Source organism: Apodemus sylvaticus, chromosome 5, assembly GCF_947179515.1.
Source record: "Apodemus sylvaticus chromosome 5, mApoSyl1.1, whole genome shotgun sequence".
NCBI lineage: Eukaryota > Metazoa > Chordata > Mammalia > Rodentia > Muridae > Apodemus > Apodemus sylvaticus.
The window spans coordinates 4,021,532-4,043,208 of NC_067476.1; the positions used below are offsets into that span (position 1 = coordinate 4,021,532).

Consider the following 21,677-nt stretch of genomic DNA (forward strand, 5'->3'; position numbering starts at 1 on the left):
CAATTACCCATAATAAGCCTGGACCTGAACCAACCACCCAGCAGCACTTCCTGCACCTGTGTATAAGCTTTTATGGTATTTGCTTTTATAAGCCGCCCCTGGGATGGACCCTAACATAAGAGACACCTGCACCAATATAAGAAACTATTTGGAATAAGACTTCCGTTTTGAGTAGTGGTAAAGTTTAAGTTCCCAAGACCTCCCTGGGAAATAACATCCTACTTGGCAGAAAAAGACATGGATGTGGGTAACTGACTTCTGATTGACAAGTTACGACATGAGCGTTAGACAAGGCAAGTCCCCTGCCATAGTTGCATGCCCCAACCAATGGGAGCAGGATAAGTGTACAACAAAGACATGTTCCTAAGGACATCCCCTACTCCTAAATCCTGATTGGCAGAATAATTTGGCACAGATGTTTGTAGATTTCAGGTTTAAGAAGCCCTGTTTTTAAGTCCTGTTTAAAAAGTCCTTTAAAAGGAGCCTTAACTTGGGATCACTGTTCAGTTCCAGACTCTGGGTTGTAGCTCTGATCAATCATGCTCAATGAACTGTTCTTGTCTGACTGAGATTAGTCTTCGTGTGGCTTGTGAGGCCATTCCTGATCCACAGTAAAACAAACAAACAAAATGATATTGTAAAAGTTCTGCAAGTTGTGTTGGTTTTGAAGGCATGAAGGGGTCATGGAGAGCAGCTGAGACTTGGCACTGAGTGGCAGGGCTGAACTTCTAATTGGAGGAGGCCGTTGGTGAAGGTCCGTCCTCAGTTGCATGATTGAAGGGTTCGTGGAGAGAAGTTGAGGCTTGTAAATGTGTGACAGGGTCAGAGTCTCTGAGGAGAGCCTAGAAGAGGTTGCAGGGCCCCAGGTGTTCTTAGAGATGCCAGGGCCGTGGATGACTGCCGAGGACAGCCATGGCCACACAGTGGAGCTGATCTGAGCTTACAGGCAAGCTGTGTGTGTGGCAGATGACAGCCAGAACAGTGATGCTCACCGCCAGGCCTGCAGAGCCTTGAGGAGTGTAGGTCCTGAACACCAGACACTGAATGTTTTGAACTGTTAAGTTTTGGGTTTGGATTTGACTTGACTGTAACTGCACTGGTTCTCTCTTGGAGTAAGAACATATTTACTTATATTTTATTTTACAGGAGTTAACAGTTAAAAGACTTTGGAATTTTAGAGAAATTTTGGATATTTTTAGAAAGACTTTTATATATATTTTAAAGAACCTGAACTTCGAAGTGTTTGAATTTTTAAAGGCCATGTGACTTTTAAATGTTGAAATGCTTGCTTCTGACTGTGATATGATTAACATTATGAAATATTGGGATGAACAAGGAAGGCAAAGTATGCTTTAAGAGTAATGTGTGTCTCAGGCTTGTCAGGTGCTACATGCCTGAGGTGGAGTCTGGTTTCCTTGGTTCTAACCTGTGACCCACTTGTCCCTGTGCTTTGGGGTCATTCATGAAACACTGGGAGTGTCTTCATTCTTGTGGGGTATGCTGTGGGATACAAAGTCACAGAACTTCACAGTGCTTGGAGTCTCAGGGAACACTCTAGCTTTGACTAGAGGGCAGCAACACTCATTGTGAGGTGTCCCTGAAGCAGAGTTAGTTGTGCTAACTAGTTTTTATGTCAATTTGACACAAACCTGAGTCATTTTGGAAGAGGGAACCTCAATTGAGAAAATGTCCCCACCAGAATGGTCTCTAGGCAAGCCTGTAGAACATTTTCTGGATTAATGATTGATGTGGAAGTGCCCAGCTCACTGTGAACAGTGCCACCCTGGGGCTGGTGACCCTGGGTTGTCTAAGAAGGCAGGCCATACACAGACGAGCAAGCCGGTAAGCAGTACCCCACCACAGCCTCTGCATCAGCTCCTGCCTCCAAGCTTCTGTCTTGCTTGAGTTCTTGCCCTAATTTTCCTCAGTGATGAACTATTACCTTGAAGTGTAAGAAAAACAAGCCCTTTCCTCCCCAAGTTATTTTTGGTTATGATGTTTCATCACAGCAATAGAAGCCCTAACAAGGACACCATGTGTCTGTCTATCTGTCTATATCTATTATCTTCTGTCGTCTATCATCTCTATCTCTATTATATATCTACTATCATATATCTATCTTGTCTCTATTATATATATACTATCTACCATCTGTCTATATATCTTGTCTCTATTATATATATACTATCTATCATCTGTCTATATATCTTGTCTCTATTATATATATATATATATATATATATATATATACTATCTATCATCTGTCTATATCTCTTGTCTCTATTATATATACTACCTATCATCTGAGACTGAGTCTCTCACTGAACCTGAGGCTCTGCAGGTCAGTTAGGCTGGCTAGCTAGTAAGATCTCGAGATTCTGACCCCAGCCCTGTCCACAATGCTGGGATTACACACGTGTCACCATGCCTATGTCACCAGACTAGCTCTATGTCACTGCCGTGCCTCTGAACTCAGGTCTCCAGCTCCATTTTCCTTATTTTTTGAGGCAAGGTCTCCCATATCCCAGGCTGGGTTTGTACTCAGAGGATGACTTTAAACATCTGATCCTCCTGCCTCCTGAGTGCTAGGACTTCACCAGGTACCACCACATCTGGTTTCATGTGGTGCCAGAGTTTGAACACAGGACCTGCTGCATGCTAAGTAAACAATTCTACCTATATTCAACGGAGCTTTATCCAGTACCTTATGTTTTAAAGGACAGTGGCTTCCTCTGACCCACCTTCATCCGCAGCTCTGTGGCACCCAGCCCCGTAGCCTCTGCACTCTCAGTCCCTTGTTATCTGACTCCATCTGATTGGCCTGGCAGAGGACAAGGTCCACAGAACCGAGAAGGTGTCCCCAGTCCTGCCTTCTCTGTCCTTCCCAGGTCAGTTCCAAAGTTCGTCCTGAAAACTAGGGACACTGCCCTTCCTCCCTCCACAAGAGCAAGATGGAAGCCTGGAATTAATGAGGTAATGAGGTAAAACTAGGAGATGTTTGGCCTGAGCAGCAGCTGGAGAGCAGCCTGTTCCTCCCACCACAGCCCCAGGTTCACGTGGGTGGAGACAGGGTGTGGAGGGCGGGCTGCAGGTGTGCAGGTCAGAAGCAGAACTTCCTCCTGTTATCCTTGAAAGTTGGCTTCCAGCTCAGGTGAGGGGTCTCTGTGGCTGTCCTGGTCTGTGGGCTGGCTTTGGTAGGGGACTGCCTGCCCTGGGTGAGTGAGGAGACTGCCTTGGGCTTTTTTTATAACTACAAAATGTCAGGTGTGACTTTCCTGAGGTGGGGTCTGTGTTTTCTTGGTTCCTACCTGGGACCCCTCGTCCCTGCGCTTTGGGGTGCTAGCTGTAGTTACAATTCAGGCTCTGGGCAGGTCATTTGTCCTCTTTCCTCAGTTTCCCCTCCTTCAGATGAGCTGGCGCCCCACTTAGCCTGTTCCCAGGATTCCTAACCTCTGTTTGCCATTCTTGAAACACTGGGAATGTCTTCATTCTTGGGGGTTATGCCATGAGATGCCAGTGACAGAATTTCGAAGTGCTTGGAGGCTCAGGGAGCACCGTGGCTCTGCCTGGGTCAGTAGGCGACAACATCCATTGTGGGGTTCCTCTGAAGCAGAGCTGGCCAGGAGCTGCCTGGCAGGCTGGAGTGGGTCAGGACTCGGAATCCCTGCTGGGCTCCGGGGAGATAAGGGTGCAGATGTCCTGAGTACCACGGAAAATGGCATTCCATGGTCAGCTGCCCAGGGTCATTTGGGTCAGCTAAAATCTCTCAGATGTCCATTAGAGAAATCCAAGTTTAGGATTTCAAGATGAAACAGACGTCTGTGTGAAGAATAGGATGCCAGCTGGCCTCTTGAGGGGCCACGCCTGCCCCTGGGTTCCACATAGCATGGCTCCACGGCTCCCAGAAAGAAGTCCTGCACTGGGAGACCCTGGCTTGAAGCCCTGAGTTCAGTCCAGACCCTTCATGGGGAATCAAAACAGCAAGGACCCAGAGGGAGAGGGAGGCCACGGCCTACACAGGGGGTCTACATGGGGGCTCCATTAGCCCTTTGTAGTAGCACCAGAAATGGCTGTCCTGGCTCCACTGGGCTGTACCCCTGTACTGGCCCCAGGCTCTGTGACAATACTGGCCGTGCCCAGTTTGACTCTGGAAAACTGTTCTTGGCCTTTTTTTTTTTTTTTTTTTTTTTTTTTTTACTGTGGCTGTCCTGGCTACTGACCTAACCAAGGAGGCTGTCTGAGTCCCAGATTTGACAACATCTGAGGAAGGTTGGGATGTGTAAAGGCCCTTCCTCTAGAAGGCTGGAGTTGAGACAGCAGGCGTCTCAATGCCCACTGCTGCCCCTGTCCCTCACAGTGCAGCCCCCACACCATGGGACTCTCCTGGAGGGAGCGGGTCTTCGTGGCTCTGCTGGGAACTGCAGCAGCCTCTGGCCTCACCATGCTCACCCTCATCCTGGTGAAAGCAACCAATGTTCTCCTGCCCGCAGACACCAAGGTTTGGCTCAGGGACCTGACGAGGATGTTGGGCTGGGTGACCAGGATGTTGGCCTCAACACCTTTCTGGTTCCATGTTGTTCCCAGTTTGGGATTGTGCTTGACGCCGGCTCCTCCCACACATCCCTGTTTGTGTACCAGTGGCCAGCAAACAAGGAGAAGGACACGGGAGTGGTCAGCCAGGCCCTGACTTGCCAGATGGAAGGTCAGTGGACAGTCCTGTGACAGGCCATTGCTGCCTGGCTTGGACTCCCCGGTGACAGCAGTGTGAGAGGCCACTTAGTGACAAGTGGGAGCTACATTTCTAGTCCTCAGGAAAGCACATCAACCTAAAAGAAAAGGGCTTAGAGTGTTGAAGTGAGACACAGGATCACACACTTGGGCTGGCTCTCAGGAGAATCCACACAGCTCTCAGACCCTGTACCTCCCCCACGGCCTCCTCTGGTTCCATATGCCCAATAGCCGGGACCCTCTGGCATCCTGGGGCTTCCCACTAGGTCTACACTGCACTAATGACAGGGGCCACCAGCTGCTAAACCCTGAGTTCATTTCCTAGGGTTCCTCTGATTCTATAACCAAAAGCCTGAAGCCAGGCATGGTGGATCCACTCTCCAGAGGCCCTGAAGTGGGAGAAACTCAGGGTTTCCTACATTTCCCTCTAAGAATTGTCATCACTGGACTTGGGGTCCACTATGCAACAAAACAAGCTTTATCTATAGGTCTCCTTTGTTATTTCAGACAGGGTCTTTCTGTGTATCCCAGATTGACCTTGAACCCTCAATCCCCTGCCTCAACCTCTGGAGCACTGTGATTATAGACAAGTATTATCACATCCCAATCAAAAATCCTCAACTGATCTGGGGACATTCTTCTTCCAACAAGGGTCACATGCACAGGTTTCAGACATCTCGGTGGCTGTCATTCAATCTCAACTTCAGATCTGGAACCTTTCCCTATGGCACTGTGTTTCAGGGCCTGGAATCTCTTCCTATACCTCTGACCCAACACAGGCTGGAGAAAGCCTGAAGAGCTGCCTGGAGGAAGCACTGGCATTGATCCCACAGGCCCAGCATCCAGAGACGCCCACATTCTTGGGGGCCACAGCAGGAATGAGGCTGCTCAGGTGACATAGTAACAGGCTGCATCTGTTAGGGTCACTCACAAAAGAAAGACTCAGACACCCTGGGTTGAACTAAGTACAGTAGAGATTGGGGTGAGGTACCAGAGGTTGGGGTGAGGCTTTCCTCTAGCCGTGGTCCTTTTTGCCCAGCCAGAAGAACAGCTCTCAGGCAAGAGACATCCTAGACGCAGTCTCCCAGACACTAAGCAAGTCTCCTGTGGATTTTTGGGGTGCCAAGATCTTGGCTGGGCAGGATGAAGGTGCCTTTGGTTGGATCACCATCAACTATGTCCTGGGAATGCTACTCAAGGTGCAGGGGGTGCCCTCAGGGTGAAGGGTTGGTCTGACAGGCCAATGCCTGGGGGTGGCTGGCCAGCAGCTGGGGCCAGTGTAGCTCCCCAGAGAGCTGAGCACATCCTCTGTGGTCAGTATTCCTCTGGACAGTGGATCCGGCCTGAAGAGGAGATGCTGGTTGGTGCCCTGGACCTTGGGGGGGCCTCCACGCAGATCAGCTTCGTGCCTCAGGACCCCATCCTGGACCAGAGCACTCAGGTTACCTTCCGCCTGTACGGTGCCAACTACAGTGTCTACACTCACAGCTACCTCTGCTTTGGGAGGGACCAGATCCTGAGAAGGCTCCTGGCTAATCTGGCACAGGTCAGCTGGTGTTTGAAAGAGCTGAGAGGTAGGATGGCGTGGGGTAGAGTAGAGGAGGGGCTCAGAGCTGAGAGTTAATGCCCTTTCCTCTCTCTCTGCAGAGCAGCCCGGTGGCCCTGGTCAGAAACCCATGCTACCACAGTGGCTACCAGACCACACTATCAATGGCTTCCTTGTATGACTCACCCTGCGTGCACACTGCAGACTCCCTGAACCACACCCAGAATCTCACAGTTGAAGGGATAGGCAGCCCTGGAGACTGTGTGGCAGCCCTCCGGGGTCTCTTCAACTTCTCCAGCTGTAAGGGCCAAGAGGATTGTGCTTTCAATGGAGTCTACCAGCCGCCTGTGCATGGCCAGTTCTATGTAAGCATGGCTTCTCAAGTCCTGGCTTCTTTCTGGAGCCCCAGGGACCCTAAGGACAGGTTGAACAGGAGGTGCCCAAGTGGCTCTTAGGGACTGCAGCACCTGTGGGGACACACCTGACTAAGTGTCCTGCTGCAGCCTGCTGCAGGCTCCTTCAGGCTTGGCCCTTTCAGGCCGCCACAGCCTTCTCTCCTCCCCCCAGGCATTTTCCAACTTTTACTACACCTTCCATTTCCTGAACCTCACCTCCAGGCAGCCCCTGAACACTGTCAATGACACTGTCTGGAAGTTCTGTCAGAAACCCTGGAAACTGGTAGGTGACCCTGGATACCTACCCTAGCCCTGTCTCCATACCATACCATGGGCAAGAAGGTCTCTGGGGTCTTGTGGGGTTTCCTGGACAGAGATTTGTGATAAAGTCCCCTTTAGGCAGCAGGACTGGGGAGGAGAAGGCCCAGGACACTGATGGGATCAGCCTCTGGTTGGTATGGGGTTGGCCACCCCAGCCCCTCCTAGCAGGAGGGTGGTCTCCACAGGGATTTGCAGAAGGGCTTTCTGAAACATTTAACAGTCTCCTGATGTCTGGAGACTGGATGAATGGAGGGCCCCCCACAGCTGGGGGAGGTGCCCCAAGGTCACTCACTCATCGGCTTCTGGATCCCAAGGTGGAAGCCAGCTACCCCGGGGAGGAGCGCTGGCTACCAGACCACTGTGCCTCAGGCCTGTACATCCTCATATTGCTGCTGGAGGGCTACAAATTCAGTGAGGAGACCTGGCCCAACATCCAGTTCCAGAAGCAGGTGACTGCCCTAAGAACCTCTGCATGTCTGGATCAGGGTGAGGATGGGACAGGGCCCAGGACAGCCACCCAGCAGCCCTGAAGAGCCACATGTCTCCCAGGCAGGTGGCACAGACATTGGCTGGACACTGGGCTTCATGCTGAACCTGACAGGCATGATTCCAGCTGAGGCACTGACCCAGTGGCGGGCCCAGAGCTACAGCATCTGGACGGCTGGAGTAGTGTTCGCAGTGCTGACCCTTGTGGCCATTCTCGGGGCAGCTGCTGTCCAGCTCTTCTGGACCCAGGACTAGAGGAGCAAGCTGCAGTAGACCACGGTTGGCAATGTCTCGAGCTGGAGCAGTGTTGTGAGTCAATGGTGACAACACAGCTGTTTGTGTTGTCAACCTGTGAGCCACCATCAGCTCTCCTTAGGAAAGAAAGCCTTTGGCATACAGGACCTTCTGAGCACACCCTAGATGCCTGCCCTCACGAACCCCTGTGTCTTAAGGGCTCCAGTCCATGGAGCAGACCAGGAGGGCCAATTGCTGATAGTACTGACTCCTCTATGCCCTCAGGGTGGCACTGGCTATGGGGACTGTTAGTTGTCCATGGATAGAAACAGGAGAGGCAGCTGTGGGAATAGGGCTATCTCAGAAGGCTGTGGCCAGCCCAGCAGAGACTCCCTGCTTCCTCACTGTATCAGAATAGAGCAGCTAGTCAGAGTTCAGGTCTGGGGCCAGCCCATCCTCCACACACAGAGCCTTTGGTTGGATTCTCTTTATCGTCAACCCCAGAATATAGATCAAATTAGGATGAGGAGATCATTTTTGTTTGTTTATTTGTTTGTTTGTTTGTTTGTTTGTTTAAATGAAAGCTGGTCTTGTCACGGTATTTATTGCTAGTGCTGGTCTCCTGGCTGGGGTCCCAGTACAGGCAGGGTTTCCATACAGGCACCAGCTGGGGCCACAAAGCACTTGGGGAAAATGCCAACACAGCCATCTCGGTGTCCCTCCAGCCATGCTTCGTCCACTGTGGAGACATGTTGGGTTGCTGTGTCTGCTTACAGCAAAGGCCCGAGCCCCGCCAGGCCTGGCAAGCCAGCAGTGTCGGGCAGGAAAGGGCGTCCTTCTACCTTCACACAGAACATCCACAGTGTCCCCTTGGTGGAAGTCCAAATCCTCTGGCCTTTGGGCACGATAGTCGTACTGAGCTACTACTTGGTAGAGGACTGGCCGGCCCCAGGCTCCCTGTAACATAAGGGTGGGCTGCAGGGACAGCACACGAGAGAGGCTTCCCTTCCAACTGCCCCGGCTGCTCACAGCAGGCGCCGTGGTCTCTCCCCTTGGCTCACCCGGTACTGGAGCTGCAACCCTCCTGGGCCCACGGGCACATTCCTCCATACACTCTGCAGTGAGTCCTCCGTGGAGATGGGGATCCAGGATTTCTCCTCTCCTGGGGCTTTGTAACTGCACAGGGAGTCCCAAGGAAGAGCTACAGTATGTAGGGGGAGACCTAGTGCCTGGTCTTTCCCTAAAGAAAATGAACTTCTGTGCCCTCCCCTGTGCCTGGCCTTTACTTCCAGCGGCTGCCCAGAGCTAAGGAAGCCTTAGCTTTGGTCCCATCCTGGGCCTGAAAAGTGACCTCTTCAGAGCAAAACAACAACAAAAGGTCTTTTCTCCAGTGCAGAAGAAGCCTCGCTTCCGTGTAGCTCAGAGCCACCCTTTTCTTCTGTAGCTTAGAGTCCCCATGCCCACAGCTTTCTGACTTACCTGAGCTGCCCCGTCTGGGTATGGCGAAGGAGGGCTTGAGCTAGCAGTGTCTGAAAACTGGACAGGCCAGTTCCTCTTGGAATCTTCAGAGGCATAGTAAAGTGGCACTGCACAGTGACAGTCACCAAGGATTCAGGATCCTTTGCAGCTGCTCCCTGAGGACAGAAACAGGGCGGCTTAGCCTTTGAAGGCAGGTTTGTTCTTGGATCCAAGGAATCAGAGTAGAGGCTGGGCCGAAAGGTCAAAGAGAATCCGTGGTATGGCCTTCCTTGCTGATGAGGAGAGACTGCAGATCAGGAAAGCTCTTACCTCAGCTCCTGAGGAATCTTCAGAGGGGCGTGGGCCAGGCCCCCCAGATGCCAGCACACTGTCACATAGGTCAGGGCTCGTGTGACCACCTTTTCATAAAGGAGACACTTTGAAGTAGAGGAAGGGCTGCCAAGTAGCTGGTGCTTACCCCAGACTTTCCTCATGGGACAGTGCCCCACCCCAGCGCTCCTGAGGAGGCTCCTCCTACCCGTAGTGCTCAGGACCCTCTTAGACACAGAAGAGGATGAGGACGGCTGGTGGACAGCTCGCTCCACCGGGAACCTCTGCAAAGACAGACAGTGGTTAGAGGACCTCACAAGTATGGGTCCTCACGCATGCCTCCTGCAGCCATCGTGACACATTTTGTTTAGTTGGTTTTGTCACTTCTTACATTATACAAAACTATTTGTGTATCAATTGTTTAAAAGCTGTGCACAATGTGAACACATACCAGGGCTTTTGCTATTTAGATTGCCAAGTTTCCTTCAGGTGTGATAGGGGCTACAGCCTTCAACTTAAAAGCATGTTTAGCTGGATGCTGAGAGCCCACTCTGTATGTGAAGAAGTTGCATGAGCATTTTTGGATAAGGTTTAAGTGTAGTCCAGACAAGACACTTTGCCAAGTTTCAATAGAGTTAACCTTTTCCTCAGAACTTTGCAACTCACACTTCAGCTTTTACACTCGGGGCTGAGCACTTGTATTCTGTCTATGTAGATCTAATCTGTACCTATTGATTCTGAATCAAGTAGAATAAACGTGTCCATAGCCTTCCTCTCCTGTCCCCTCCTCTGAGTTGGTAACCTGGTTACTCACTAGTTGTCGAGTTCTGCATCCTTGAGTGCCTTGTTAAAGGGTGCATTTCCATTGTCTGCTGGCCTTGCTGGGCTTGTTTGGGGGTGTTTGGTAGACTTTCCCTCCTGAATTTTTACCTTTGTTGGGTTTGTATAAACAATTGTGTGTGTGTGTGTGTGTGTGTGTGTGTGTGTGTGTGTGTGTGTGTGTTGCTCGAGGGTGGGACCTAGAGTACAGGGGTCTTGAGATACTTGAGGGGTTTGGACTCAAGAGAGAAATTTCCTGGGCTAAGGGAATTTAGCACAGTCAGTGGTTAAAGATAAAGTCTGGCCAGGCGGTGGTGGCACACGCCTTTAATCCCAGCACTTGGGAGGCAGAAGCAGGTGGATTTCTGAGTTCGAGGCCAGCCTGGTCTACAAAGTGAGTTCAGGACAGCCAGGGCTACACAAAGAAACCCTGTCTCGAAAAACCAAAAACAAAACAAAACAAAAAAAAACCCAAAAAACAAACAAACAAACAAACAAAAAGATAAAGTCTGGGAGTTTGGCCTGCAATGAGCAGGAAGTCATTAGGCAAACATCTCTGAGAGTAAATGTAAGGTAGGCCCGGACTGTAGGCATGCCTTAGGACAGGGTTGGGTCCCCACAGGCCTGGAATCTACAGATTGCCAGCATTAGTGGAGAGTCAGCCTACTTCCTAGGTCGTCTATCAATCACCAAATCTCAATGGTGGCTTTCCCGTTGTCCCTGAGAGGCCAGGACAGAGTGTTAGGAGGTGCCCAGCCTAGGGTGCCCTGTGTTGGAGAGGAGGTGGGGACATCTACTCTCTGTGGGACACTCATGGAGGTGGCTTGTGAACTGGTCTTCTTTTTGTGTGTGTTTTTCAAAAAACTTATTCTATTTATTTTATATATACGAGTACACTGTAGCTGTCTTCAGATATATCAGAAGAAGGCATCAGATCCCACTACAGATGGTTGTGAGCCACCATGTGGTTGCTGGGAATTGAACTCAGGGCCTTTGGAAGAGCAGTTGGTGCTCTTAACCACTTAGCCATCAACTCTCCAGTCCAGGATTGAACTTTGTGTGTGTGTGTGTGTGTGTGTGTTTTCGAGACAGGGTTTCTCTTGTATAGCCCTGGCTGTCCTGGAACTCACTCTGTAGACCACGCTGTCCTCGAACTCAGAAATCTGCCCGCCTCTGCCTCCCAAGTGCTGGGATTAAAGGCATGCACCAGCCTTGTGAACTGGTCTTAAAGAGACACTATGTGACCCTTATAAAGTTTATAGCCCAGGACAGGAGCTGGCAGATGCAGGTTTAAGTCCCTGGGGATTTGGGCTATAATTGCTCACAAGGACATTGCACTGTTGGATTAGAATGAACTAAAGACCGGATCAAGTGGAACTGACTGTCCTGTGTCCTCCAAGAAGCCCATGTCAAGCCTTCTCCGAGTGCCCAGCCCTGGCTCATGGGGCTGCTACAGAGAAGCAAGGGTTCCTGCCTAACTCCTCTCCACAATGGCTTGGAAGGCTGACAACAGCCAGGAAGTGATCTGATCACCACACGTCCAACAGAGCTTCCAATCTTCTGTTAACAGCCGCCATCTGGTCCCTGCGGTGGGTCTGAATGTGTGCCAGTGACTTGGTCCTCCTAGCCCCATCCCTGGTACAACTGACTCTTTCCATATCCAAGGCCTGGCTGTCAAGGAGGCCGTGTTCTCTCCGCACAGGGTTACTCTTTGGCCCATGACAGGTGAATAAATGGTAGTGACAACCCTGCTTGGCTGTGTCTCAGGGAGAGTAGGAATGTCGTGGCTACCAACTCTCTGAAGGTTTAGGTTTCAGGTCACAGGAGGAGAGATACTCTTATTCAAGGCTTTTCCACCAGGGGGCTTAAGCCCTTGGCCCATCCAACCTAAATCTTATTTTCTACAAAACTAGGCAAAGTTAGGCCTGGATCTGCTTGCTGCCTACACCCCTACCTGCTGAGGCTGGGCGTCCAAGTTGTGATCATCAGGGATGACAGAAGCCACCACCTAGTGGGGACAGAAATGCAGCTAGATTAGAGCCCCATTGGGTCTGCTTCCCCAGGTCCCCAATTCCCAGCACCTCTGTGGCTTTACTCTGCAGGGTGTAGGCTATATACACCTGGCTCAAGTCTGCTGGACCACTGCAGCTAAAACAAAACAAATCAACCTAAAGGTACGACCAAGAGAAACATTTGTGCAAATAATATTGACTTAGTATAATTTGTTAAATATTTTTGTTTCTTGTAACAGTCTTCTGCTGTGATAAATGGACTCCAGTGGATGCACAAATACAATGTCCTCCCCAGCTGTACTGAGTTGGCATCAGGGCGGGTTCACAAGCAGTGTGCACCTCAGGTGGCTGCTCACGGTCACACAGTGTTGGCAAGCCCAGCAAAAATGACCATAGGTGTGTGGCCAGTCCAGGGGTCATCACTGCAATGCCAAGATGGCCATTCTTTGGACACTGCCAGTAACTGTTTTCCTTAGATTCCTCTTACATTTGGAGGTGGGATATTCCACCACAGCCTGTGGTTTAAGGGACCTGATACGGCTCAGGCTGGCCACCCACTTCTGGCACCTTGCTGTCACCTAGCAGAGGTGTGGAAACAGTCCCATGTGAAGATGCAGACACTGGCAACCTCTGGGAGAAGAGTAAAGAGTGAGGGGAGAGCACCCCAGGGATTCCCACCAAAAGGCGCGAGCCTGCCTTTGAAGCTGACTTCTGGTAAGTTCTGCCTTCAGTCTACAGCCTCCTGTGAATGCTCACCCAACCCTAGAAGCCTTGTGCCCACTTTCTACCTTCTGACTTTCAAATGGCCTAGACAATACCCAGCTGTCCTCATAATCATACTAGATGTCCAGGGCGGGGCCAGCACACTGTGAGCTTGACATAGGCTACATGTTGGCAGCTGAGTCCCTGAGCTGGAAAATACCCTGGCGTTTTACCTTAGCCTTGCCGAGGAAATCCATGGGCTCCAGATGTTTTAGGTATCGCCTGGGAGGCTGGAAGACCTCACCCTTGGGCACCTGCCGCAGCTGCAGAGGCACCTGTTTCTGAGATGAAACATGTAAACTGGGTTAGCCACAGCTGCAAGAGCCCTGAGCCTGGACACAGAAGGGGCTCCCATCACACATGATGATGCAGTAAGTATGAGGCCCCACCTCTCTCCATGTCTTAGAGTTAGTCTTGAAGGAGTTAACTAGAGAACAGGACCCCAAGCCAATCTGACTGTCACCTGCCCTTCTCACCTGCACTTTGTCCATGGCGATGTCCAGGATATCTTGAGTCCCCTCTGGCCATTTGGAGATTGCCTCCATTAGAGTATTAGCAGCTTTGGTCCAGAGCCCTGCCTGGCACTGTGCGGATGCCATGTTGTATAGGACCTAGGGACAAGGACAGACATGACTGCAGGGGCTGGGACCCCCAGGGGGTCCTCATATGAGCTCCCCAATTACAGTAACTGAAGGTTCCTCTGTGTGATCAGCTGATGCTGCAGGCAGGGACTAGGCCTCCTGTGCCCAACTGGCTCCGTTTTCAGACACCAAGTTCTCATGCCCTGTATCCGTTTAGTCCTGGAGGGGCCATGTTTTGCTTTGGACTTTCTGCTTGAAGCAGCAGAAGTAGCTCTCCATTTTAAAGTGTCTCCCTTGTGGGGGTGACGGGGCAGTGGAGAGATGGCTCAGCGGTTAAAAATACTTGTTGCTCCTTCCAAGACTTGTTAAATTCCCAACTCTCACACGGTGGCTCACAAAGTCTCCCCTTAGCTGACACCCTCCCAATTTCTACACCATGCCACCACCATTAACTGACCCCTGACCTCTGAGTCTACAGTATGCCTAAGGGTCCCCATTAACAGTGCAGGGACATTCAGAGCCCCACATGTGATGGAACAGAGCATTCTCATGGGCAAAGAGGACTGAGAGAAGACTATCTTACACCCTCTGTGACAGGCAGACGAACTCTCACAATGCTGTGACCCCGCTCTCCCATCATCCCAGAGAAGTAAACACATAACAAACTTAGCTTTGCTACAAGGGGAGAAACCTACCTACTCTTCCTACAGCTGTGTTCCAACTGTTTCCTCTGGCTCAGCCAAAGGTACTGCTGAGCCAACCCCCTTTTCCCCAAATTGTCTGTCACCTTGTCATGATCTTCAAGTATGTTCTGTTTTTATCCAACATGAGCCCGGCTCAGGTGAGTAGTCCACTCCTTCCACTGCCCCCAGCCTCCTTGGGCAATCAAGGAGCTAGGGGATTTCAGCGCTCCAAAAGTCTTTGGCTGGACAGAACACTGTATTCCACATGGCTGGCCATGACAACAACACCAACACAAAGGCAACAAGCCCTGGCAGACTCCAGACTTCACCCAAGGACTCCAGTCAGGACCCCAGACTACATTATAGGACCCCTATTTCAACCAGGGCCATGGCAAAACCTTAGAACTTCCATGAACCCCAGACCCACAGAGAGTGAGCACGTCTAAACCCCAGTGACACTGCTTGGCATCCGACTCTGCACGAGCCAAAGCCCACTCACCTCCCAGGCTTGCAGTTTGAAGTCCAGGCCCAGTTGTGTGTAGTCAATGACAGCATTGCCCCTCAGCTGCGCCAGGGCCAGCTGGAAGTCAGACTCAGCCTCCCGGAGCCTGTGGGCATCAGGGCTCTCTCAATAGCTACAAAGATTACTCAACTTCTGAAGGGTATTTTAGGGTATTCCTCCCTTCCTTCTCTCTGTGTCAGCTCTGGGAGACCTGGAGGCAATAGCAGTCACTTCATGGGTACTCAAGTCCAGGCAAGGGTACTTAATGGAAGTTTACTGTCTAATTCTGCTTAGACACCTGAACACCTGCTCTCTGTGTCTGACAGGGTACCATGTCTACAGCCCCAAACCCCTTCCAACTGTTCTGGTCATTCCTTTCCTGTCTCTCGGAACCTTACCTTATGAGGCCCTCACTAGTCTCTGAACTCCCAACTGTGGATGAAACTCTGTCCCTCACTAGATACTCCACTTACCCCAGTCACCCTTCCTGGGCATTGGAGCCTGTAACCCTGATTATCTCTCCTCCCTCCTCCTCTTAGAAAGCTGGGTGGCCATGCATATCTTGGGATAAGCCCCGGTTTTCACATCTGTAAATTGGCTATAAACACAGTGTTCTTACTACTATGGACATAGGAGAGAACCAGGGATGCTGAGAAAGTGCTGTAAATATTGACAGGACAAGAGTCATGTGTGGGGCCCCAGGCTAATCAGAGCATCCTCACCCAGGCTGGGGCAGGGGGATTCAGAGGAGAGACTGGCGGAAGTAGCTGCAAGCTTGGGTTTGCAGAGACAAAGAGCCATCCAGCAAGACCAGGGACACACTGTGCTCTCACCTCTGCAGCTGGAAATTGGCCACTCCCCGCTGGAGGAAGCCAACAGCCATGCAGGTGTCCTTGGTCACTGCTTGGTTAAATGCCTAGGGACAAAAATGCATGTGGAACACTAAACCCAGGAACCCAGGGACCCAAAGCCACAAACACACAAGGAAATGCATCAAGGGCTGAGGGCCACTGCACAGCTAAAGCCTGGAGAGCGGTTATGTCACAGATTTCTCAGCTGCCCCAAGCCCCTCACACAGGCTCAGGACACACACCCCTGGTATAGAACCCCAATTTGTCCATGAGGAGTACAGAGCTAGAAGAAAATGCCCCAACATGTCAGTAACAACCATCTCTGGGAGACAGGGTTGTGTGAATTTGGGGCTTTTTAAATCTCTTCGCAGGAGCTAGAGAGGCCACTCCCTGAGTTCAGTCCCCGCAAGCTCATGTTCTCGCACAACCATCTGTAATGGAGAACTCACACACAGAAAGTCCATTAATAACTGCTTTAAAATCTCTTTTCGTAGTTCACACAAAATGGCACACCAAGTGTGGATTAGAGTCAGAACATAGCCGTCTTCTGTGCCCAGGAACCTGCAGCTGTTTCCTAATACCACATCTGGCTAGGGGGCTGGGCTGACTGTGAGCTGGGTCTGATTTTGAAGCTTCCCCATGCCCAGTCAGCCTGGGAGTGGCATGGCTGCTCGTAGCTCCATCCAGCACTGCAAGCCTCACCCCGACAGGTGCAGTGCAAGCTCCTCAGACCTGCACACTTGGATTTCCTTATCGCAGTTGTACCACCTGCTCCTTGACGTTTCCGGGTCCAGCCAGTGCGCCTGTGCTTGCACACGTGTACGTTGTATTGACTCAAGGCAGTGCCTCTTCTCACGGTAGAGCATTTCCAACTCCTCTCTAGTTACAGTGTGAGGAGGTGAGCATGTGACTCACTGTTGCACCACCTGACAACGGATCATTACATTCCCTTTCCTGAACAATAACCGTTTTGTTTTTTGATTTTGTTTGGTTTTAGTTTTTAAGGATGAACTTCTCTGTGTAGCCCCGGATCTCAAACTCTCCTGAAAGTCACTTTGAAGACTAGGCTAGCCTCAAAGTCAAAGACCTGCCTGCCTCTGTCTCCAGAGAGATTAAAGGCAGGTGTCACCACATGCGGCTCAAACAAAACCCTCTTAGTGAAGAAACAATAGGTACAGATAACTGTGTCAGAAGTTAAGAGAAGAGAGCTGGCAAGATGGCTCAGTGGGTAAGGCCACTTGCCACCACGCCTAATGACTTGAGTTTGATCACTAGGTCCCACACGGGGGAAAGAGAAAACTGATTCCCACAAGTTTTCTCCTGATTTATACACACATGTAAATAAATAAATAGTTAAAGCTTCAAGAAAGAAATAATAACGAGAGCATCTCCACACAGCCCAGTCTTTCTGCTCTCGGCCGTGGTGCTTGGGTGTCTTTGAGTCTCATCTGTGGTGTCCAGGTAGGTCTGAGGTGGAGGCAGGGCGCTGAGGGTTTCTATCGCACGCCCAGGAATGGCTATGACTCTGATGAACATGAAGTGTGTGTGTGGGGTGTGTGGGGTGTGTGTGTGGGGGTGTAGTTGTGTGTGTGTGTCCTCTACACTGTGCTCCCTCTACAGTGCTCCCCTGAGTAGGTCTGCTTTGAGAAGCAGGTGGAGATTGATGTGAGTGCTCAGAACCGGGAGGACAGACGACAGACAGACAGATGGTGTGTCACCATCACAAGCATCTGCTGAAATGCACATCTTCAGAGGAAGCGCAGAGCCTGCTGTGAGCCAGCCACAAGCCTGCGCGCATGCCCCTCCCTCAGTCCTGAGCACCTGAGCCTGGGCGTGCCAGGCTGGCACAGAACTGCCGCATGTGGCTTATGTGGCGATGGAAACTGCAGGTGCCCTGTGTCCCATTCTGGTCTCAACTAAAAGAGGGGTCTCCAAGCCGCCTAGGGCAGTCGCTAAGACAGAACGTTCGTGGAACAATCTCTAGGTAAAGGACAGGATGAAGGGCAGGGATTCCTCCCCTTCTAGGTTGACTGTGAGGTGCAGAGGAACGTCCTTTTCCAGGGTGCCCATTGGAAGAGAAGGTTTGATGCCCGCAGTCACATTTTCCCTATTGCTTCCACCGGGGATGTGGGAGGGGGATCTGTTATCCAGTCTTGGGGCGCTCGCTTACCCGCAGCGCAGCTTCGGGATCCCCTGCCATCAGGTGAACGCAGCCCATGTTGAAGTGCATCCTAGCCAGTGGCTCTCGGACATCTGAGAAGAAGCAGAGCGCGGAGTCCCAGTCCTCGCGTGCCACGGCCAGTACGCCCCGGTGCCAGTCCCGTATCTGATCGCCTAGAGAGCTCATGGAGCGGGACGCCTGCTCTGCAGCGAAGGTAGTTAGCGATGCTAGCTGGAGCGTTGGGACAGGAGGAGGGTGCGCCACAGAAACTGAGAGACCGTGGGCCAGGGGCAAGGGAACCAGGGCAGCAACGAGAAGTAGCTGGTAGCAAGGCAGCTGGAGTTGTGATAATCCGTCCTTGATACTGAGTAGATGGCCCAAGACCTAGGCCCCTTCTCTCACACCCGGCCTAGAACCACTTTACCAAGTCCCTAGGGCCGAGGAGCGGGTGTACGATCACATAGCCACACCCATTCATTCTCCAGGCCTATCTGCCCACGCCCTGGCTCAGCTCAGCTCCAATGAAACCAGGTTGTTTCCATATGGACACGCCTTCTCCACCTTAGTTCTCGCCTCCTTCCCGGAGTGACCACACCCCTTACTCAAGCCAAGCCCACCCCCAACTTTTTTCTGCAAGCTCGGAACTTCAGTGGGCAATGGCTGCCCTCAGTATCTTTTACGCCAATCAGCAGAGTGTTTAGGGGAAAACCCCGGGGAAGTGCTGCAGGGCCAGACCAAGGTTCCGGGAACAGTGTGGACGGTGCCTTGCAGAGCTGCCTGCTCAGAGGTCAGCGTGGTCAGGCCAGGTGGGCGGCCTGAAGGAGAAACAGCCCAAGGGCTGGCATAGCTCGACCTCCAGCCCGCCTCTTCGGAAGTGATGGAAGTGATCGGGTGGGCTTGGAGACTCCGGAGCTACAAGCTGGGCAGGACTGAATGCCACGTGACTAGCCCTCAGAAGCTGGGTTGGGGCCTCGGAGTCGGGTGTATCTCCTGAAATTTTCTCCCTGATGTTTGAGGCACCATGGCTCTACCAGGTTGACTCATGAGATTAACCACAACACCAATCCAATTCAGCTGTGTTGTGGGCTCATTACCCTTCCTGGCCTGGCTGTTGATCCCCTGTGCTCAGAGTCACAGCTGATTCTTCCTGTGAGACCCTAGACAGCTAATGTCTCATCCCTTCGTCCAGATGTGTAACAACAGCAGTGATCAGTTCTGTCCTCCCAAGGCTTTTTTTATGGGAGCTGAATGAGATCTCATGATGTCAGCAAACTGTTGGGGCTCAGCAGAGCTTGTCATCCTGAGTTCCCAGGGCTCTGTGTCCCTTGACATTTCTCTGTGGGTTGAGTCTCCCCAAACTGCTTCCTGGCGTGCGTGGATATTGCTAGCCTGCCTTCTTTAAGTCCCAGTGCGGCCATTCTGCCCCAATACCCGGTTCTGTATTGTCCCCACGCAGGCTGGTCACTCTCCCTTGTTTGGCACCTCTCTCCCTGCTCACTGCCCCTTCCTGGAAGCCCCGCCTAAACTCCACCCCTGCCTTCCCAGCCCCATCTGCCCATTTTCTTTCCTATAGGTCAGGATTCTTTCTAGAATGTTTCATAGCCCCTATGGCGGTTTGAATGAAAATGACCCCCATATTCTCATGTTTGAGTGCTTGGGACACAGTTGGTAGAGCTGTTTGGGAAGGGCTAGGAGGTGTGGCCTCACTGGAGGGAGTGTGCCACTGGGGATTGGACTGTGGGGTTTCAGAAAGCCCACAGCATTCCCAGTTAGCTCTTTTGCTCCCTGTCTCATCTCGTGGATCTAGGTGTACGCTCTCGTGGATCGAGGTGTATGCTCTCAGCTGCAGCTGTAGGACCACATCTGCACACTCGCCCCCCCTCCCCTGTCCTGGTGGATCATCCTTAGGACTGTAAGCCCCAGATCAATTTTTTCTTCTCTAAGTTTCCTAGGTCATGGTGTTTGCACAGCTATAGAAAATTAACTAAGACAACCCATTTTCTTCTCTCTCTCCTCTCTCTCTCTCTCTCTCTCTCTCTCTAAGATTTATCTATTTATTATATGTAAGCCCAAGATGATACCACCATCATAGTGAAGATAGTCTAGTAGTTCCTCAGATAAATAGAAATGTATCCACACAAACTGGCCGCTGAGCTGGGTATATTCGTGGCACAGGTTGGTGAAGAAGGACAGTGAATCACTGGCTCTTCTCAGCTAAACAGCAAGACGCTGCCTTAAATAAATAAACAGAAATTTAAGAGGAAGCAAACAAAATATATACAAGTGTTCACAGTGACACTATTTATAACAGCAAAAAAGGAGGGGGTGGAGACCAACCCAGATATCTGATAACCCGTAAATTCATGCTCCATCCGACATAGCTTGGGTGTATGTTGAGGAGACATGCCACTCATAAAAACACAGATATTCTATGATCCTGTTTGTAGAAAATATCCAGAACAAGCAAATTCATAGAGAGGAGAGGAGGAAGTGAGGTGTGGTCTCTGGCAGATAATGAGATGTCCTGTAGTTGAATTGTGCAGAAGGTAAGCTTTATTGTATGTGAATTGCACTGATAAACTGTGAGAAATTTCCAAGATGTGTGCAGAAGCAGGGTGAGAGTTTGTGAGTGAGTAGTGGGTTCACAGAGGAAGCCTGAGCCAGCCGGGCTGCAGAGGCCCAGCCTGCCAGCCAGTCTTCTCAATGCCGCCTTTGTCCTGGCTGCCCTGGTGTCTCTGGCATCTGAGGGCGACTGTGTTCTGTTCCTAGTAGGACCTGGGTACCAGCTCTCTCCCACCGTGCATCTCTGCCTTCCCCTTATCTCCCATGCTGTGTGGCAGGTCCAGAACCATGTGTAACCCTCAGCTAGGGTCTGAGGGGCCTGGAGACCCACCTTGGAACTACCTGGGACCAGATCCAAATCAGAATACAGAGGGAACTGGGAACCCACTCAAAGCCAGCGCTCTAGACTCTGAGCCAGGAGTCTCCCATACCTCACCCCATGGTCATTCCTCAGAAAGAGGACAGGAGGAACTCACCTTGACCTACCCGTGATCCCTTGAGCTTGATGCTTCTTCCAGACAGAGCCAGCCCAAGGTGGGCTGGGGTCGGAAAGAGAAGCAACAGAGAGACTGGGCGAGGCACTGTTCTCGGTAGCCAGATTCTGCTCCAGTTAGGACAAGTGGATGAACTGGGCACGGGATGGTTCCCATGCTCTGCCGTATGCTATCACAAAGGCAGCTGACTGCAGGACCTGCCTGGTGCAGAGAGTTCCTGGGTATGCAGGCAGGACGGCACTCTGGGGGAATGGCAACTTTGGGCCAGCTGGTCTAAGAACAGTCCTGCTCCTGGAGAGTGACTGGGAGGAGACACTGGACTTGGCCAGCAGAGGGGCCCAGAGACCAGGTTCTAGTGGCTGTCTATGGCCTTAGTGTAGAGACTGTGTGCTAAGTCTATGGGGCTGTACTACTAGCAGCGAGTTTTCTAGGGTAACTTTTGAGTCCTCGAGCCCTTGATAGACCAGAGGTTATATCCCACTCCCCATATGCCCAACATGATCACTGAAGAAGAGGTCCTGGGGCAAGTTCAGGGGATAGCATTGGCCATCTCTGGAAGTCTAACCATACCTGATGAGGTTCCCCTTTACATAGCCTGCAATACTACCTGATTGCAAGAAAAGTCTGTAGCTCTCTGATGTTTTTTTTTTAATCTTTTATATGTATGAATAGGAGTTTTTTCAATGTGCACATTCATGTGTAAGTATAGAGAACACATGTGGAGGTCAGAGGACACCTTTTAACCGTCACCT

The 21,677-nt window shown here is 51.2% G+C and overlaps 2 protein-coding genes across 3 annotated transcripts; one reads left to right on the forward strand and one right to left on the reverse strand.

Moving 5' to 3' along the window:
* Positions 1-4,372: 4,372 nt before the first annotated feature.
* On the forward strand, positions 4,373-7,731 carry Entpd8 (ectonucleoside triphosphate diphosphohydrolase 8). Of its 2 annotated transcripts, XM_052181030.1 has the most exons (9): positions 4,373-4,498; positions 4,585-4,702; positions 5,470-5,620; positions 5,768-5,927; positions 6,047-6,274; positions 6,376-6,639; positions 6,842-6,952; positions 7,305-7,439; positions 7,540-7,731. In XM_052181030.1, exons 1-9 carry the CDS (start codon positions 4,373-4,375, stop codon positions 7,729-7,731), a joined length of 1,485 nt encoding a protein of 494 aa, XP_052036990.1. The 2 variants fall into 2 exon arrangements, with proteins under 2 accessions (XP_052036990.1, XP_052036991.1); XM_052181031.1 differs by lacking the exon at positions 6,842-6,952.
* Positions 7,732-8,233: 502 nt separating this feature from the next.
* On the reverse strand, positions 8,234-18,448 carry Noxa1 (NADPH oxidase activator 1). Its single transcript, XM_052181796.1, has 12 exons — positions 17,879-18,448; positions 15,691-15,773; positions 14,855-14,963; positions 13,568-13,702; positions 13,265-13,372; positions 12,272-12,325; positions 9,707-9,782; positions 9,499-9,587; positions 9,190-9,344; positions 8,772-8,886; positions 8,553-8,667; positions 8,234-8,449 (listed from the first exon to the last, which is right to left on the reverse strand). The coding sequence occupies exons 1-12, from the start codon at positions 18,053-18,055 to the stop codon at positions 8,319-8,321; spliced, it is 1,347 nt and encodes a 448-aa protein (XP_052037756.1). The 5' UTR covers positions 18,056-18,448; the 3' UTR covers positions 8,234-8,318.
* Positions 18,449-21,677: the final 3,229 nt, after the last annotated feature.

What these genes read in the sequence shown, in the direction of transcription:
- Entpd8 (XM_052181030.1), top strand. Translation starts at nt 4,373, where the DNA reads ATGGGACTCTCCTGGAGGGAGCGGGTCTTCGTGGCTCTGCTGGGAACT. An exon ending in TCCTGGGAATGCTACTCAAG is followed by an intron (nt 5,928 to 6,046) that starts GTGCAGGGGGTG and finishes CTCTGTGGTCAG; the next exon opens with TATTCCTCTGGACAGTGGAT. An exon ending in TCCTGGCTAATCTGGCACAG is followed by an intron (nt 6,275 to 6,375) that starts GTCAGCTGGTGT and finishes CTCTCTCTGCAG; the next exon opens with AGCAGCCCGGTGGCCCTGGT.
- Noxa1 (XM_052181796.1), bottom strand. Translation starts at nt 18,055, where the DNA reads ATGAGCTCTCTAGGCGATCAGATACGGGACTGGCACCGGGGCGTACTG. An exon ending in ATTTCCTCGGCAAGGCTAAG is followed by an intron (nt 12,326 to 13,264) that starts GTAAAACGCCAG and finishes TGTCCCCACTAG; the next exon opens with GTGGTGGCTTCTGTCATCCC. An exon ending in TGGACGCCCAGCCTCAGCAG is followed by an intron (nt 9,783 to 12,271) that starts GTAGGGGTGTAG and finishes CTGTCTTTGCAG; the next exon opens with AGGTTCCCGGTGGAGCGAGC.